At 35.3% G+C, this 18,437-nt stretch overlaps 1 protein-coding gene across 10 annotated transcripts in view; it reads right to left on the reverse strand.

Annotated features, from left to right (window-relative positions):
• CSPP1 (centrosome and spindle pole associated protein 1) overlaps positions 1-18,437 on the reverse strand; it is a 381,696-nt gene that overhangs the window by 327,134 nt on the left and 36,125 nt on the right. For 5 of the 10 annotated variants that reach the window (XM_087864846.1, XM_087864852.1, XM_087864848.1 and 2 more), the window contains exons 4-8: positions 11,122-11,225; positions 10,365-10,388; positions 5,157-5,237; positions 3,887-3,988; positions 2,512-2,951 (exon numbers count right to left, since the gene is read on the reverse strand). In XM_087864846.1, coding sequence (XP_087720972.1) covers positions 2,512-2,951; positions 3,887-3,988; positions 5,157-5,237; positions 10,365-10,388; positions 11,122-11,225 — 751 coding nt within the window. The remainder of the gene's footprint in view (positions 1-2,511; positions 2,952-3,886; positions 3,989-5,156; positions 5,238-10,364; positions 10,389-11,121; positions 11,226-18,437) is intronic. The other 5 variants (XM_087864853.1, XM_087864850.1, XM_087864847.1 and 2 more) reach the window with 2 other exon arrangements.

Genomic DNA, 18,437 nt, shown 5'->3' on the forward strand with positions numbered 1-18,437 from the left:
ATTGCAACATTACTTACAAAAGCCAAGCAACCCAAGTGTCCATCCACAGATGAATGGATAAAGAAGATGTGGTATAGATATAAAATGGAATATTAGCCATAAAAAATAATGAGATCTTGCCATTTCCAACAACATGGATGGACGTAGGGGGTATTATGCCAAGTGAAAATACATCAGTCAGGGAAAGAAAATTACCACTCATATGTGAAATCTAAAAAACAAATGAACAAACAACAAAAAACAGAAATAGACTGTAAGTACAGACAAAAATCTTATTGCCAGAGGGCAGGGGCATGGGTGGAAAGACCTAAATAGGTGACAGGGATTAAGAGACACAAACCGCTAGTAAAAAATAAGTCACAGAGACGAAAAATACAACATCGGGAATATAGACAGTAATATTATAATAACGTTGTATGGTGAAAGATGGTAACTACGTATATTGTGGTGAACACTGCATAATGTGTAAAACTGACAAATCCCTATGTGTGCAACTAAAACTAATTTAACACTGCATATCAACTATACTTAATAAAAATATTTTTAAAAAGAATAAATGGTTAGAGCAAGAGGCCAAATGCATTACACATTTCTGTAGTCTCAAAGATTTTACTAATAAGTAGTCATTTTTCCCATCAATCACTCTGCCTCCTAAATAAACTACTGAATCACAGATGTGAATTTTTTTTTTTTGCTGGAATTAAGGAATCTACAAATCTGAAATACAGAAATTCAATTTTAACCTCATGCCTTAGAAACATATGTGAAAAACCTTACATCCAGAGATGTAAGTTAATGCATTAACAAAATGGAAGTATTATATAATAATGATTTAAATTTGAAGAAATACTGCTAAACATTTTTAAACGTGTAACAGGAATTATTCTCACTCATCTTCATGTTTAATCTATTCTTAAATACTACTTAGATAAGATTATATAAAAAGTTCGTTTCATTTATGGAATACAGGAGAACATAAGATAGTTCTCAATTAGGCTGAAATTCACTTGTTCAAGTATAGAATTATCACAGGATATAATTACAAAAATAATAGACTAACATTTTAAAAGCAGTCATCATCATAAGTTTCTTGAAATCCCAAACTTAAAAGATAGCATTACATTACACCTTAAAGATAAACAGACACCATAAAGAAAAAATGTTTTCAAGTACAAAGTAGGCAGAACCAAGAGTCCAAAACTACCTGCAATTCCCCAATTCAGAGCTCTTTTAGTTGAGCCAGCCTTGGACTACCTTCAGGTATAAACATTTTCAAATATAAAACATCATAGGATTTAGAATATTTTCTGAAGTACAAACAGATTCAAATCAGATAGAAATGACAAGTAGTACTGCAAAATTCTAATCGTTCACTCATATCACTTAAATCAGGATGATTATTAAAAAGACTGGGTGAGCAGGCCATAATAGCTACAGAATAAAGAACAGAAGACAACAAACTGTAAAGGTTTTGTATTATTATTAATAACTAGAATGCTGAATGTATAACATTATGTCTCAGAGATTTTCCAAAATATTTAAAAGGTAATCTATTTGGACAAAAGAAACAGGTCCCATAAACTCTTCAAAGTTTAGATTTAACCCTTTCAAGTTAACAAGTCACTGACAAATATAGAACCCTGACATATTTCTATCTCCAACAAAAGTTTGTGAAAATATAGCAAATTTTAAGTATTAAGATAAATAACTTATTAAAATAAAATCCCACTGTAGCAGTTAAGAAATTACAAGTAGTGTCCCAAAAACAATCATCCCAAAGAACTGAAAGGCATCTGAAAATCTGATAGTAAAAATCTGGTATCATTTCACTTAAGTAAATGTTTAATAAGAGACTGAAAAACAATGAAGTATATTGATAGAAGTACTGAGAGCATAGGAACACTAAAGGAAAAGCTGTATTTCATCTATTTTAAAATGTCCTTTATATCCACATTTTAACATCTGAATCTGGTTTTGCCATCAACCTAGTTGAATCAAGTTATCACAAAGAGTTATTTTTTCTCCTGTCACTCACCTAGGGGCGCTATGATGAATCTGAGACAACCCTGAATTCTTGCCTCAAGGTGTTTTAAACAATACTGGCAACATGAATTCAGACTGCGAACCTGAATCGGTACTGGCTTACAGTTCAAAATCTCAGAGAAGGTTTTTGTGTTTTTTTTAATCCCTCCATTCAGTGCCAAGGTTGAAATATGGAAGCTTCCTTTCTGTAACCTTCTGTGAAAAAATTTATTTCCCATTTAATTTTACATGAAGGTTGTAGCCTGTCAGTGTCCCAGCTTTATTAAGGGGGTCCCTTTTTCCCCCATCTTGGGGGGTTTTACTTGTTCCTTCAGTGGCACGTAAAAAATAATGCTACAACTTCAAATTGACAGCATCTTACAATTAACCAAATATGTAGATAAATGAAACTGCTTCTCCCTAACATAATCATCAAAAGTACCATCAATATTAAGCAAATAATGAAAATAAAAATGAAGTTGTAAATACCTGTCATTTGTATACACTCTCAAAAGTCTTCTATCAAAATCACTTTCATATCTAAACCTCTCGTCCATTTCTTCACTTACTTCGGGATCTTGATCTGGTCTATAATACTGTCTATCAAAAACACGATCCTCATTGAACCTGCGAAATCTTCTATCTGGAATGTCAGTTTTGTTGGCAAACCTTGGATGTTTTTTATTGGAAATGTCCACTTCTTCATTAGTTTTTTTAATGAGTCTTCTATTCCTTAATTCAATTTCATCATCTAGTTGTCGATATCTGTCCTCCTCTAGTCTTCTTTGGTTTAGAAGCTCTTCATATGCCTCTGAAGGAGTTAAGACATTTCTTCTAGAACCCTCTGAATTTTCACAAGATGTTTGTATTTGTGAAGGTAAATCAGGCTTAACCTGACTAATAGGTTTTTTATTTCTTTGATTCTTGTGCTGGTCAATTAAAAAAGAAAACAAGAAACAGATCTTAATATGATGCTATTTCTTAAAAAGTAATTAAACCCCCAAATGATGCTTAGTCTATTTATCATCTCAACTCCAAGGCTTAATCACCCAAAAGAAATAGCTTATCTTTGGGGAAAAAAAACTTCAGGGAAATGTTATCCTTCAAAACTTAATAAACAAAATATAAACAAGCACCAGTGATATGGGTAAGTGGCTACAGAAAGAGAGGATAAACTAAATGCAAATTACTATAGTAGGCATATTTTGGCAGGTAATATTGCTTCAAAATATCTCAAATTAAATTCTTAATACAAACAATATAGAAAGTGGTCAATTTTTTGGCACTATTAATATCAACCATTCTTAAATTTGGAAAAAAAATATATAGCTAGAAATTGTATTTTAAAAGTCACTTAAAAGTAAAAACGAGGGGTACCTGGGTGGCTCAGTACCTTAAGCGTTTGACTCTTTTGATTTTGGCTCAGGTCGTGATCTCAGGGTCATGAGATCGAGCCCCATGCCAGGCTCTATTCATGCTGGACACAGAGTCTGCCTAAGATTCTCTCTCCCTCTCACCCTTCCCTGGCCCCCTTCCCTGCCTGCTGGCACTCATAAAAAATAAAAAAAAAAGTAAAAAAGTAAATAAAAATAAAAACAAAAAGTAAAAACTAAACATCACTTGAAGCCAAGCTCTAAAATTAAATCTCCCCCATGAAGTTAAAAGGTAGGGTAAGTTCTTCAATATATAATAACCATTAATAAAACTAAATATTAAAATGCCCTGTATTTAGTTCAATTTGGCTTAATCTTTAAAATATTTACATAAAAACCAAGTGAAATATTTAACAAATAAAAATATTTTCAAGTAAATACAAAATATTCAACCTCTGGTGTTAAAGATTTACTTTAAAAGCAAAACCTACCTCAGTACTACTCTTTTCTACCTGTCTGAACTTGTCAGTAGATTCCTCCTTACCCCTGAGAAATTGATTGTATTCTTTGTTGCGTTCAAGTTTCAACCTTTCCTTAAAATAAAAACCAAAAGGAAACGTTAAAACTCCACTTCAGGAAAAAGTACTTTTATGTCCAATCAAACTTATACAAAATAAGAGATCTTACCAGAATTAAGCTTTATTAATAATTTCAAGGACAGAAGTACTTGCAAAGCACAAGAGAGGCAGGAAGAGGTCTGAAGCCACCAATGCAATACCCCACACATCCTTTCTTGCCACATTAAAATAAGCATTACTACATGCTTAGGTCCAGGTCAATACAGGAGGTCTTTAATAGAAGGGAGCTGCTTCAACCAAAAGCATTCATAAATAAAACTGTCCCACTAGTAACTACATGAATGTGTTTGCCAGGAGACCTGTCATTACCATATTTCCAAGGAGATTTGACCAGGTTACCTTCCTTCTTTCCTTCTCAGAGACATCTCTCCTGCCTCATTCCCCCACCCCACATCCAAAAGATCTACTGCTAATCATTTCTTCCCAAGTATCAAGTAGGTTGAATATATTTTAAACATAAATAGGTAAAATTATCACAGACACTAAAATATGATATAAATGTTCTGTTGAAACACACACTACATTAGGAAATATCTTTAAGCCTTAATATTTCCACTGTCATTCAAACAGCACAATCTAAAAAAAAAAAAATTAAAGTTCTAACTAGGTCATCTTTTGAAACTTATCATCTTTCTGTTTGTTTTATGTACTATGTCATGATTGCTGATCTAGCTTGGAAATTTAGTTCCTACAAGGGGTATGCAGTGCTTTATCACTACCACCTCTAAAGATTAAGTACATGTATTTGTAGAGTGATAGAAACACATTCAAACAGCTCCAGACCTCACCCTACATCAAACCTCAGTATACTCTCATCCACTCATCTCACTGATAACTCTGACACACAGCATGAATTTTATAGCTCAGGAACCAATGCTGAAAAGCAAATTCTAGATATTCAATTCACGTATTAAAGATATATCACTTACATCAGTATAAACGTTATGTTCAAAAGTTCTTTTAAAAACAGCAAAATAGAGACTCCACAGATTTTTTTAAAAGACATATTCAAGGGTGGGAAATGATATAATCTTCTGCTTGCATTTAAGTCAGGAGTATGTTCTTTAATTATTTTGATACCTCATAAAACTACTACTCACAATAACTACTCCTATCCACCTACCTTGGCAGATAACCTCTCACCAATAGGAAGAGAAACTCCCAGAGTAGATGGATCTGTTTCACTCGTGGACAGAAAGTTTTTCTGTATATATACACATTAAAAAACATATATTACCTAATTGCCTTTATAAAATGTTTTGTAAATGTGTCTTTACAATTTTCTAAACTATACATTATGCAGAGTAAAAGAATGAAATGGAGATGAAGACAGAAAGTACAAAAGTAACTAGAAAACAGAATTTTCTTCCAGTCAACAAGTCCCTGAAGAGGAGAATCAGGTCTTAATTTTCATTTGCAACATATATTCAAGATGATTAAAAAGCATGGGAAAAAAGAAAACTCTTTCCTAATTTATATTTCTCTTCTAAGCACACATTCTCCATTCTCAGTGCCCTTCATTCTTTGGCAAATTTGAGGCAAATTTAAACTTCCTCAACAAGATCCGTAAACATGCTGCAATAAGGTTTTTTACTAATTTTCCTGCAATAATTTATGAGGGTATATGCACTCAAATGCCAAAAGATAAAAACTATGAACGTTATTCCCTTATGTGTACCTCCCTTCTTGTTCATTAAAGATTTAGATAATGCAGTGTAGTAGACAGAGCATCATACTAGGAGTCCAAAGACCTGGGCTCCCGGACTAGGCCCCACACCTCTCAGTTCTATAACACTGAGCAAGTTGCTTAACCTCCCTGACCCAGGCTTCTTACATAAAATGAGAATGGTATCTGCTCTGCCTACCTACCAAAGCTGATGTAAGAATCAAAGAGGATTAAAAATGTAAAATATCTTTGAATACTATAAAGCAAACACAAGGGATGAGTAAAAAATATATCTGATCCCCAATTTTCTGGTACTGCTTGGTAGTCTTATAATCTGGAAATTATTTAACACCTCTGCCTCAATTTCTTTTTTTTTTAAGATTTTATTTATTTATTTGAGAGAAAATGAAAGAAAGAGAGCATGAGGAGGGGAGGGTCAGAGGGAGAAGCAGACTCCCCGCTGAGCAGGGACCGATGCGGGACTCTATTCCGGGACTCCAGGATCATGACCGGAGCCAAAGGCAGTTGCTTAACCAACTGAGCCACCCAGGTGCCCCTCTGCCTCAATTTCTTTGTCCATAAGGCAGGATAATGCCATCTAAATCACTAAGTTATGAAGATTAAATGAATGGATACTTGTTAAGCTGTGTAGTTCCATGCCTTTTATTTATTCATTAAACAAGCAATTACTACCTAAAACTTTATAGTTACTTTTTTTTTTTTTTGGTGGTAGAGAGACAAAAGATAAGAATATATCCCCTCTATGTAAGAAATTTACAATTCAGCTGAGGAAACAAACATGTAAACAAATAACTATAATATAACATACCAAATGCCACAATATAGTTATATTCAAAACATTTGGGAATAGAGTGATTAATAAAACTGAATGATTAATAAGGTTTCATTGAGGGGTGCCTGGGTGGCACAGTTAAGTGACCAACTTTTGGTTTCAGCTCAGATCATGATCTCAGGATTGTGAGATCAAGCCCCGTGTCAGGCTCCACGCTCAGTGGAGTCCGCTAGAGATTCTCTCTCCCTCTGCCCCCTCCCCCCGCTCGTTCTTGTTCTCTCTCTCTCTCTCTCTAAAATAGGTAAATAAATCTTTAAAAAAATAAAAAATATAAGGTTTCATTGGATCTGAATTTACAAATAAGTTGTGCTGCAAAAGCTATTTTGAAAGTTGGTTGTATAGAACTCTAAACTTATTTATCAAGGGAAAAAATAGGATACCAGACTAGATCCCTGAGTCAGTTTAACCCTTATATAAAAAGTACACTGTAAACCTTGCCATTTTGTAGAGTCATATATGTACGAAACAACACATTCAGAGTTCCAACCCTGGGAAGACAGAGATATAGCATCCTCACTCCTTCACTGGGCACTTCACAGTCCCAACACAGGTCCAAAATAAGGACAATATAGTGAGTTATCAAAAAGCTAAATTTTAGACACTGTCTCATTCATTCAATAAATATCGAATGCCTACTGTCCCAAACTGTTTATCTGAGATTCATCAGTGAAAAAAAACAAAGATCCCTGCCCTCCTAAAGCTTACATTCAAACACAGGAAACTGACAAGAAATAATAAACATAATGAAGAGTACGGTATTTTAGAAGGTAATAAGTGCTATGACAAAATGAAAAGAACAGGCTACAAGCAGTTCAGGCTTCTAGAGGATGGGAGTGGGAAAAAAACAGAAATCTAGAGTTCCCTTTTGGACATGCTCAACATTAGATACCCATTAGATTTCTAAGATAGGTAGCCAAATGGAAAAGTGTGAGGTTCAGGAGAGAAGTCCGGGCTGTAAATATACATTAACTAATTCAATTTAAAAACTGTTCTTCTGGGGGACGCCTGGGTGCCTCAATCATTAAGTGTCTGCCTTCAGCTCAGGGCGTGATCCCGGTGTTCTGGGATCGAGCCCCGCATCAGGCTCCTCTGCTGGGAGCCTGCTTCTTCCTCTCCCACTCCCCCTGCTTGTGTTCCCTCTCTCTCTCTGTCAAATAAATAAATAAAATCTTAAAAAAAAAATTGTTCTTCTGGGAATATGTTCTCCCTGCACTTTTAAATGGTCAAGTGTCTTCTACTCTAAAAATGGAAGGAAGATGGCAGTTGTTTAATGGTTCTTCTTAGCAAAATTTAAGGATTAAATTTTTTTAAATTTAAATATCCATGCAATCCAAAAGTCTGGAAATCACAAAAGAAAAAAAAAATCCAGAAAGAATAGGACCTCCTGGGACACCTGGGTGGCTCAGTTGATTAAGCGTCTGCCTTCAGCTCAGGTTAGATCCTAGGATCCAGGAATCAAGTCCTGCATCCTTGCCCAGCAGGGAGCCTGTTTTTCTGGGCCTGCTCTGCCTGCCACTCCCCCCTGCTTATGCTCTCTCTGTCTCTCTGACAAATAAGTAAATAAAATCTTAAAAAAAAAAAAAAAAAGAACAGGACTTCCTAGGGGTCAAGGAAGCCAACTGCAGCCACCTACACAAATCCTATGTAATTTTCTTTTTCCCATGCTTTCCTTTCCATGCCCACCTTCTCAGACATCAACCAAAATTTGTCTCTTGCTTATTAAGGGACTACTGCTCCTCTATCACAACCACATTCTTGATAACACAACACCAAAGACTCCTTCATATCCATTTGAATTTAAAGACTTACACTCCTTGATCTTTTTCTCTTTCATAAAGGCAATTTCTTCCTATGCCTCCTACCACCATTCTTCCTTAAAATCTTACGTGATGAAGTAATATAAGATCCACAAGTGAAAATGGTAGATAACCAGAGGAAAACCCCACCCAGTAAGAAGCAGTGGGAGAGGAGGAGAATATTGAGGTATGAGGCTAGGTAGGTGGGCTGGAACATGAAAGACTTTACATGCCATGCTAAGGAGTATGCATTTTTTTTCTTTTTTTTCTTTTTTAAAGATTTTATTTATTTATTCGACAGAGATAGAGACAGCCAGCGAGAGAGGGAACACAAGCAGGGGGAGTGGGAGAGGAAGAAGCAGGCTCATAGCGGAGGAGCCTGATGTGGGGCTCGATCCCATAACGCCAGGATCACGCCCTGAGCCGAAGGCAGACGCTTAACCACTGTGCCACCCAGGAGCCCCAGGAATATGCATTTTTATCCTGAAGGTCAGTGAGGAGACACTGAAGTATTTAAATTGGTAAGGGACAGGATCATTGTGGAAAGTGGCATGAAGAACAGACTAAAAATCAGTGGAAGGAGGAGCTAAAAATCTGTAGCAGCAGTTTAAAATAAACAATAAGATAAGAATCTCTAATATGCAGAACAGTTCTAAAACAGTTATCAAGCTCTTCACAGGCTACTTAAGGAGGTATTATGTTTCACACATATCAAATTAAAAATCTAATCTAGATGTGCCTGGCTGGCTCATTCTGTTATCTCAGGGTCACGAGTTGAAGCTCCATGTTGGGCGTGGAACCTACATATATATATATACATGTATGTATGTATGCACGTACGTATATGTATGTGTGTGTGTGTGTGTGTGTGTGTGTGTGTGTGTGTATACAAATAAATAAATAAAATTCCTTTTAAAAATCTAATCTGGGGCGCCTGGGTGGCTCAGTCGTTAAGCATCTGCCTTCGGCTCAGGGCGTAATCCCAGCGTTCTGGGATCGAGCCCCGCATCAGGCTCCTCCACTGGGAGCCTGCTTCTTCCTCTCCCACTCCCCCTGCTTGTGTTCCCTCTCTCGCTGGCTATCTCTCTGTCAAATAAATAAAATCTTTAAAAAAAATCTAATCTGATCCTATCTTATCTACCTACATCATAATTTTTTACTACTCTCAAAAAGAATCTACTCTAACCTACTTGGACTGGTAAATCACATGTGCCTCATTCATACAAAGCTAAAGCCTGCCGTCCAAGTCCTTCATTCTATATTCTCCATCTGAAAAGCTTCCTCTCCTTGATTTGCCCTCTAGAATATCCAAATCCTACCTAACCTACAGTATCTTACAAAATAACACCTTTAGGTCTTTCTTGATCATTATAGCCTTATTAGTTATCAGTTTCTAACCTGTATGAATGTTATCTCTACCACCGGATTTTAAGACCCTCTAAAGATGGATTCTTCTTCATAAGTGCTTAAAAAGTGTTGACTGAATGATGAATGAATGTGTGAGATTCTTTTTAAAAAGTTCTGTAAAACTATAGTGTTTTTGTTTTCCAAAATAAATTTACAAACACAATCCGTGGGTTTGGGTGCATATATACCCAGGAATCCAAATCCTGACAACACACAGTTAAAAAACATCTTAGAAAATCCTGAGTATCTATTATTTTATTAATCTTAATGTGATTAGCATAATTTGAAGGAAAAAACTGGCATGCTGAAAACAAATGGGCTTACAATAGCTGCAGAATATTTCTAAAAGATGCATATGAAAGCAACAAAAATAAATGCAAAGCAGGAATCAAAAAGAATGACTGATTATATTAATGAAAAACTGTAACATATAGACTGCCATCTTGGTAAAAGCAAGGATACAACATGTTACCATTCAAAAGTCTCAAAATCACAAATGAAGTTATTTTTCTTAATAATTTGAGAGCATCATTATAAATGAAAATAATTGCAAGCTACCAGATCTAAAAAATAAAAAAAAAATTAAAGAACATTTGCAGGCAACCCTACCTTTCTTTTTGCTTGTGTAATACCCTAAAGTCAAGGGAAACAAACCATTGATAAAATGTATTCAAAGTTCTTTCTCTCCATGTGCAAATCAGAATAAATAAGAGACCACTTATACACTTGGAACAAACATTACAAAGTATTAAAAAAACTATAGACTATCTTGAGATGACTAGAAACATCATAATTGTTTAAAATAATTTGATAAGCTAAAAGGTAAATTGCATTTCAAAACTTACAAGAAATCTTTAGTTTAGCAAGTAGATAATTTAACCAAACATACTTAAAACAAGGGTTCTGCTAAGTAAATAGATTAAATCATAAAGCAAAGAATTTGGAATCTAAGTAAACATGTTAAATGAAGTTTTTAAAAGCTTAGCTGACAAGAAAATAAGTGGCAGCTGGAATTCCATGTGTCATTTTAATACATGGTCATAGGAAGTAGAGGAGTAGGGAATCATAATGGGTTTTTTTAAACCATGATAACTCTACAGAAAACATGAACAGCCAGAACTTACAATCTCATTTAAAATTAAAACCCACTACCCTACTGCAAAGATCAAGAATCTATTATTCCAGGCACCAATTCTCAGACCATTTTCTATCAATGTCATATATGTCCCTTAACTGTCACTATAATATCCTGTTAGATAACCAATGAAAACCTAAAAATTAACACATATGACTAAAACTTTAGGAAAACAAGTTTAGCAGATGAATTCGGAAGCATAAAATCCAGCTAACTAATAGAATGTATTACCTGAGTAAGATAGCGTCTGTAATCTTGCCTCAATTCTTCTTTTAGTTTATGTTTCTTACGTTCATAATCTTCCCCAAGTGGTAAACTTAACCCATAATCAATTCCTAGAAAGAAAACAACGTAAGTAATATAGCTCATTTTCAAATCAATGTCAATTTCAATATAATCCGCTGTCACCAAAGCACAGTAGGAAAGAACACAGTCATGTTTGATTCTGAGTCTGGGATCAGGATAATAAATTGTTTATTTAAAATGTTTCAGCAGGTCATACATTCACACACATGGAAAATATCCCTCCTGCCCATGAAACCCAGTCACCCAGTTCTCCTGCCCAAACCAACCAACATTACCATTTCTGGTATTTCCTTCCAGAGACTTCACGCATCTATAAATGGATAATGTTAAATTACTGTGTGTGCGTGTGTCTGTGTATTTACTTCTCCTCCCTTTAGATAAATGATTCTGCATTGTATGGCATCTGGCTTTTTCAGAGAGTAAAAAAATCAAAGAAAAGCTAATTACCTTTACTTCTTAACTCTACAGAAATTTCTATAAAGATAAATACCTACAAAAATTTTAAGGTCTATTTTCCAGTCTGTGAAAATAATGTGATTTTTTTTTACTATAAGAATATCTTTGTTATAACATGTTTGAGAAAAAATTATTAGGACTATGCATGGCTCAGGCTGAAATTTCCAAACACTTTTAAAGTTAAGCCACCAATTCTGATTTCATATAAATGAATGTTAATTTTTATTGTGGTAAAATATACATAATATAAAATTTATCATTTTAACCATTGCCACTGAATTCAGTGGCATTAAGTATGTTCACAATGCTGTGCAACCACCACACACACAAAATTAAGGCATTTCCAGAATTTTTTCATCATGCCAAACAAACTCCATAGAAGGATGTTAATTTTTTAAGAAAAACTTTAATTTTGAGTCATGTTTCCATAGACAGAACTCAAAAATCAAATTACATTTTGGGGTGATGACAATAGTGATGGCTGTACAACTTGTAAATATACTAAAAACCAGAATTGTACAATTTCAATGGGTAAACTTTATGATATGTAAATTACCTCGATAAAGCTGTTAAAATCAAATTATACACTTTCAAAATATTTTAATAGTAAAATACTATGTCAAGAAGCACAGATATTTTTGAAGCTCCTCTCCCTTTTTAGTCCTACTATATAATACCATAGTATAAAAAATTGATCATTTCTAAACAAAATAATTTTCCCTAATGAGTCAGCTACAAGGAATATAGATGAAATAATTAACCACAGTTTATGAATTGATATGGATATCATCATTTTTGTGTCTTATTCCCTCACAATGCAGCTAAATGATGGGACTTTTCATAAAAAGTGTCATATAACTGCTTTATTACATCACTGAACTATTTCAGGGGGGAAAGGCTCAAGCGGTATAAATATAAATGCATATCTGTTGATTTTTATGGAATACTAAAGTCCACTTTCCATCATGAACACCATGAAATTCTCTTGATAAACACTTCTAGCCTACATGATCCTGATGATAGTGGGTAAAGCAGGCATCCTTAGGGATGCCTCTCATTCACGCTCCCAACTCTCTCCCAAAAGAATTTAAAGTATCCCATATGCTTAGAATTTTAAATCCTAGAAAAGTCTTCTTTCCTCACACAGGAATCTAAACCATAATTTTAAAGATACAGAATTTAAGCCTAAAGAGAGAAGTAGTTTTGATTCTCACATTCAGAATGGAGTATCACACATGGAACTAAACTAAGGTCAATGAAGGTATGACCATGCTTTATTCAACTTTTATAATGCCTGGTATACAAACTATATCCAAGAAATGTTCACTGAATAAATGTATGAATGAGTATATGAATGAATCCTTGAATAAGAGGAAAGAATGAGAGAAAGGGAAAAAGCACACAATTTTTAATATTTCTGCTTTTAGGCAGTCTGATTGCATAGAGAAGAAGCATAATACCTAGTAACCAAAGTTACTTCTCTCTAGTCACAATGGATACTCTATTGTGTCAAGGAGAAAAAGAAAACAATGCTGCCAGGATGATGCCTCTCAACGGGCTAGGCTCTCCTACTCAGGGAAGCAATAATTTACAGCTTTCTGAAAAGTCACGTATTTAAGGTGTTTTTAATACAGGTTTTCAATTTTGCTTGGTGGATTTATGTGGAAGAATAGAAATTAAAATGTGATTTTCATTTATAAATTACTATTTATACTAAGTTCAATTTCATTTATCAAGAGTATTTGCCTTTTACTCTTGCCACAAATAGTATTTGTAATAATTGTCTTAAGAGATAAGGAAGAATACATACTGATTGCCTTCTGAACTACTTTAAATTTTATTAAGTTTAAGGTTTAGTCAACAGAAAATATTAACTTTTTAACTTATTTTTGTCATCTAATACCAATGTTTTATGGCATTAGAGGTAGGTCGGAGAAATAAAATTAAGAAGTATACGGAACAAGGGCACCTGGGTGGCTCAGCTGTTAAGCGTCTGCCTTTGGCTCAGGGCGTGATCCCGGCGTTCTGGGATCGAGCCCTGCGTCAGGCTCCTCCGCTGGGAGCCAGGTTCTTCCCCTCCCACTCCCCCTGCTTGTGTTCCCTCTCTCCCTGGCTGTCTCTCTCTGTCAAATAAATAAATAAAATCTTAAAAAAAAAAAAAGTATATGGAACAATTTAAGTATTCTGTTTCTTTTAAACTATGCATGAACTATGGCATCTCAATTGACTTAATTAAGAAACATGGTCAGACTTACTTATTCAGAGCAGTTGTCTTATGATGGTTCTAGAGGCAAATAAAGCATTAGTGTCATCTGAGGGTCATCTGAAGTGATGTCACTTCACCAAGTATATCAGTGACTCTAAGACAGTTAACACTATGCTTCAGAACTATATCAACTACAAGTATTCGTTTCTATAGTGGTTATGGGCTAAATAAACTATTCAAAACTAAAGTATGCAATCTTCTAAAAATTAATTTACCTTCTAACATAGCACTCATAATAAACACTTTATAGAACAAATTACCACAGATCGCTTAGCTTTCTCTTTTATTATATTACCATGAGAAGTTACTACATAAAAATACTCGAAAGACAAATTATAAGAAATAACAGGGCTTTCCATAAGCAGGTGACTTATCAAGAGACATTGCTTTAATTGAGAACATTGTACTCAAACTTCAGCTATAAAGATATTATTACACAGGATTTATTTGACTTGTACTAACTGAACAAAAGCAGTAGAATGTCTGACATTTAGTTCGCAGTAAGAGAAACCTAAGATTACAAATGCTAAAAAGAATTAAAAATATAACTAAAAATTAGAGGTGCCTGGGTGGCTCAGTCGTTAAAGCGTCTGCCTTCGCTCAGGGTGTGATCCCAGAGTCCTGGAATCGAGCCCCACATCAGGCTCCTCTGCTGGGAGTCTGTTCTTCCTCTCCCACTCCCCCTGCCTGTGTTCCCTCTCTCACTGGCTGTATCTCTCTGTCAAATAAATAAATAAAATCTTTAAAATATATATATGTGTGTATATATATATGTATTACTATATATATATACTACTATATATATATAACTAAAAATTAGTAAAAAGAATCATCAATTTCCTGTTGTCTATTTCCCAAAATCTTAATATTAACTGTAATTTTTTTTTTATTTTTTAAGGTTTTATTTATTTATTTGACAGAGAGAGACAGCCAGCGAGAGAGGGAACACAGGCAGGGGGAGTGGGAGAGGAAGAAGCAGGCTCCCAGCAGAGGAGCCTGATGTGGGGCTCGATCCCAGGACTCCGGGATCACGCCCTGAGCCGAAGGCAGATGCTTAACAACTGAGCCGCCCAGTCGCCCCTGTAATTTTTTAGCTTAGTCTAAACCTCAGAGCTTCTCTGCAATGTAGAATTCTACTGTTGCTTCCTTTGTGATAATTTTTAAATTTAACAATGTAATTGTTTTCTTCTTTATAATTCTTTTCCAAATTTCCGTAAGCATAATTGTATTTAAAATGAATTTTTTAAAATCATGCAAAATTTCTACTAACAAGAGTAAAATCTCTATCTTACTTTAGTAATCTGGAATCATTTTGCTTGATTTCCAAAATAATTACTTCAGAGCATGAAAAATAAATCTAGAAAATTTCAGAGCCTGAAATACGGATCAACAATATTTTGATATAAGATTGAAGGACATTGCCTAGAAATGGATAAAAACACATAGGGATTATGGTCGCAGAAGATGGATTCTTCAAGTACCCAAAGTTCAGAGGTAAGGGAGTTGAAAAGGAACCAGAAAAAAAAAACAAAAAACGAAAAGGAATCTGCTGGAAGTCCTCCAAGCCACCTCCAGGCTGAGTGATTCACTGGAAAGACTTACAGAATGCATTATATTCACGATTACAGTTTATTACTATGAAAGAATACAAAGCAAAATTAGCAAATGGAAAGGCTCACATGACAAAGTCCAGAAGAAATTAGGTACAAACTTCCAAGAATTCTTCCCCAATGGAATCACATTGGACACAACATAATGTGAAGTGTTGTCTACCAGGAAAGCTCATTAGAGACTCAGTGCCCCAGGTTTTTACTCAGAGCTGGGCACACAGGCACCCTTTGCCTAGCACCAAGATTTTGCCAATACCAAGATTTCAGACTCCCCAAAAGGAAAGCAGGTGTTCTCCTTGATCATATGTTTTAAACAAACAATTTTATTTAGGCACAATGACCTTATTTAGAGGAAGTTTTAGATCAGTACAGGGAACTGTTTACTAGCTAAGTTCAAGATATTAGCCAAGGGCCAACCTTGTAGGCAGGTCTAAGGACAGTCAGTCCCAGGCTTGCTTTGTTAAAAGTGTTCTGCACAAAGAGGAACTAGTAAGACAGGAAGAAAACCAGAAGAGTAGCTCTAGAAGCCAAGTGAAGAAAATACTTCAAGGAAGCAGTAAGATGTTAAGTTGAGCAGGTAAGTTAAAAAATACAAGATTTGAAAACTGCTCACTAAACGTAGTTACGTAAGAGGTTACTACAGACCTTGATCTTTGTGGGTGAGCAGCATAGATGTAAGCCTGACTCGAGAAGGTTTAAGAAACTGAGATGAGAGGAATTGGAGATAATATAGACAACTTTAACTTTTGCTACAAAGAAGAACCTAGAAACTGACAGTAGCTGGAGGAACATAAAGGATTTTATAAAATAGGAGATATTATAGCAATGCTTATATTCTGACATAAATGTTCTAATAGGAAAAACAATTTATGATTCAGATGAGGAGGAAAAATTGATGAAGAGATAATATTTTCCGTGAAAAGGGACAGAATGCTACATAAGTAGGGGGTTTGGTCTAACTCAAAATGACAATCTATGGTAACAGAAGACAAGGCAGAACATATAGCACAGATGAGGGTTGGCTGGCAGATACAAGAGTGGAAGATAAGGGTAAATTCTAATTGCTTCTATTTTGCAGTGAAATACAAAGTAAAACCATGGGCAGGGGGATGGGAGTTTGAGGAAAGAAGAAAAGATTAAACAGCTGCCTTGTAGAATAGGATAGCAATGGATTAGGGAAATGTAATAGAATCACCAACAGCAGTGAGGACACACCTTAGGTTAATAGTCAGTACAGTAAAATAAGAACAATGACATGGTTGTGGGTTTTCTCCACCCAAACTCAGCTACATACATACCAGCACACAACAGGCTCAGAGTTAGATTTAATAAGAGATAAGATTTTCCCAAATAGATAAGACAAAGGGAAAGAGAGGCAAGAAAGAAGAGGATGTGCAAGGGAGTCGATAAAATGGACCATGGAATTTAGGCTGCATAAGGAAGGAAATAATGAGAGGGTAGATCCTTTAAGGGAACAGAATCAGTGGATGGTAGGTCCTGGTAATGTCAATTATTTGGAATACTTATCAGAGGCAGGATACATGAGAAAATCAGCTGAAAAAATTAGAAGTGGTCATCAAAGAAAATATGTGCAACTGGAATTCAGTCACTGGTAACAGGTCTAAGATAGGACTACTGAAGTGGGTGTCTGAGGAAGAGTGGTAAACAATATCACAACATGAAGAAGTCAAGAAACTGAAGAGGTACTAAATGTTTAAGGAATTAGAGGAATGGTTCTGAATCTGTGAATAACTGCAGTAAAAAGCAAGTGAGTCCAAGAGATTGATGTTGCAAATTTCAAAGATGTTGGATTATACGGAGGACAAGAGGCATGATAGTACCGAAGTCCCAAAAAAGTATATGGTCTTTACTCCAACTCCAGATTAAATGAGGGAAGAATATATGGCACAGCACCTGGCACATAGTAAGCACTCAAAATAGGTTAGTTGTGAGTCGTAGCAACAGCAGCAGCAATAGCAGAAATAATGGACTTCAATATTTTTATTGACCTTTCAAACATCAGGATCCTTCTTGGTTTAAATTATCCTTATTGGTGGAGCACCTGGGGGCTCAGTCAGTTAAGCATCTGCCTTCAGCTCAGGTCATGATCCCAGGGTTCTAGGATTGAGTCCCGCATTGGGCTCCCTGCTCAGTAGGGAGTCTGCTTCTCCCTCTCCCTCTGCCCCTTCTTCTTCCCCATGCGCTCTCTCTCAAATAAATAAAATCTTAAAAAAAAATCTTTATTGGTTTCTCTTGTCAAATATAGAAGGTATCAGTAAACCAAAGTTTTCTGGCAAATCCCAAAATACTGATTTTGACCACTTCCTACTGTGGAAAGCAAAGCAAACTTTCTCCCACAAGCCCAATTTTTAAAAATTGAGGAAAAATATACATACCAAAAAGCACAATCTTAGGCATATTGCTCAATGAATTTGTACAAAAGTATGCACTATTGTAACAACTCAGATTTCTTTCCACTACACAAGGCACACTTATGCTCCTTCCCTATTAATAACCCCTCCCAGAGCTTACAAGTATTCAGACTTCTATTAATGTGGATGCATTGGAGCTGTTCTTGAACCTCAAATAAAAAGAATCATGAAGTTCGTGACTTTTACATTTTACTTTTCACTAAATATTACTTCTGTGAGATTCAGCCACATAGCTATATGCTGCAGCGGTTCCTTCTTTTCAGTTTGTGTCTCTTTTCATTGTATGAATACATCACAATTTCTGTGATCCATCCGACAGTTAGCAGACATTTGAGCTGTTTCCTGCTGTTTGGGAGGGTGGGGGAGCACTATTATGAACAAAATTCCATGGACATTCTTGTACATGTCTTTCGTGAACACATGTGTTTCTCTTGGCTATATTCCTAGGAGTGGAACCATTGGGTCACTGGATAGGGG

Source organism: Ursus americanus, chromosome 9 (genome assembly GCF_024610735.1).
Source record: "Ursus americanus isolate L20-20 chromosome 9, mUrsAme1.1.p, whole genome shotgun sequence".
NCBI lineage: Eukaryota > Metazoa > Chordata > Mammalia > Carnivora > Ursidae > Ursus > Ursus americanus.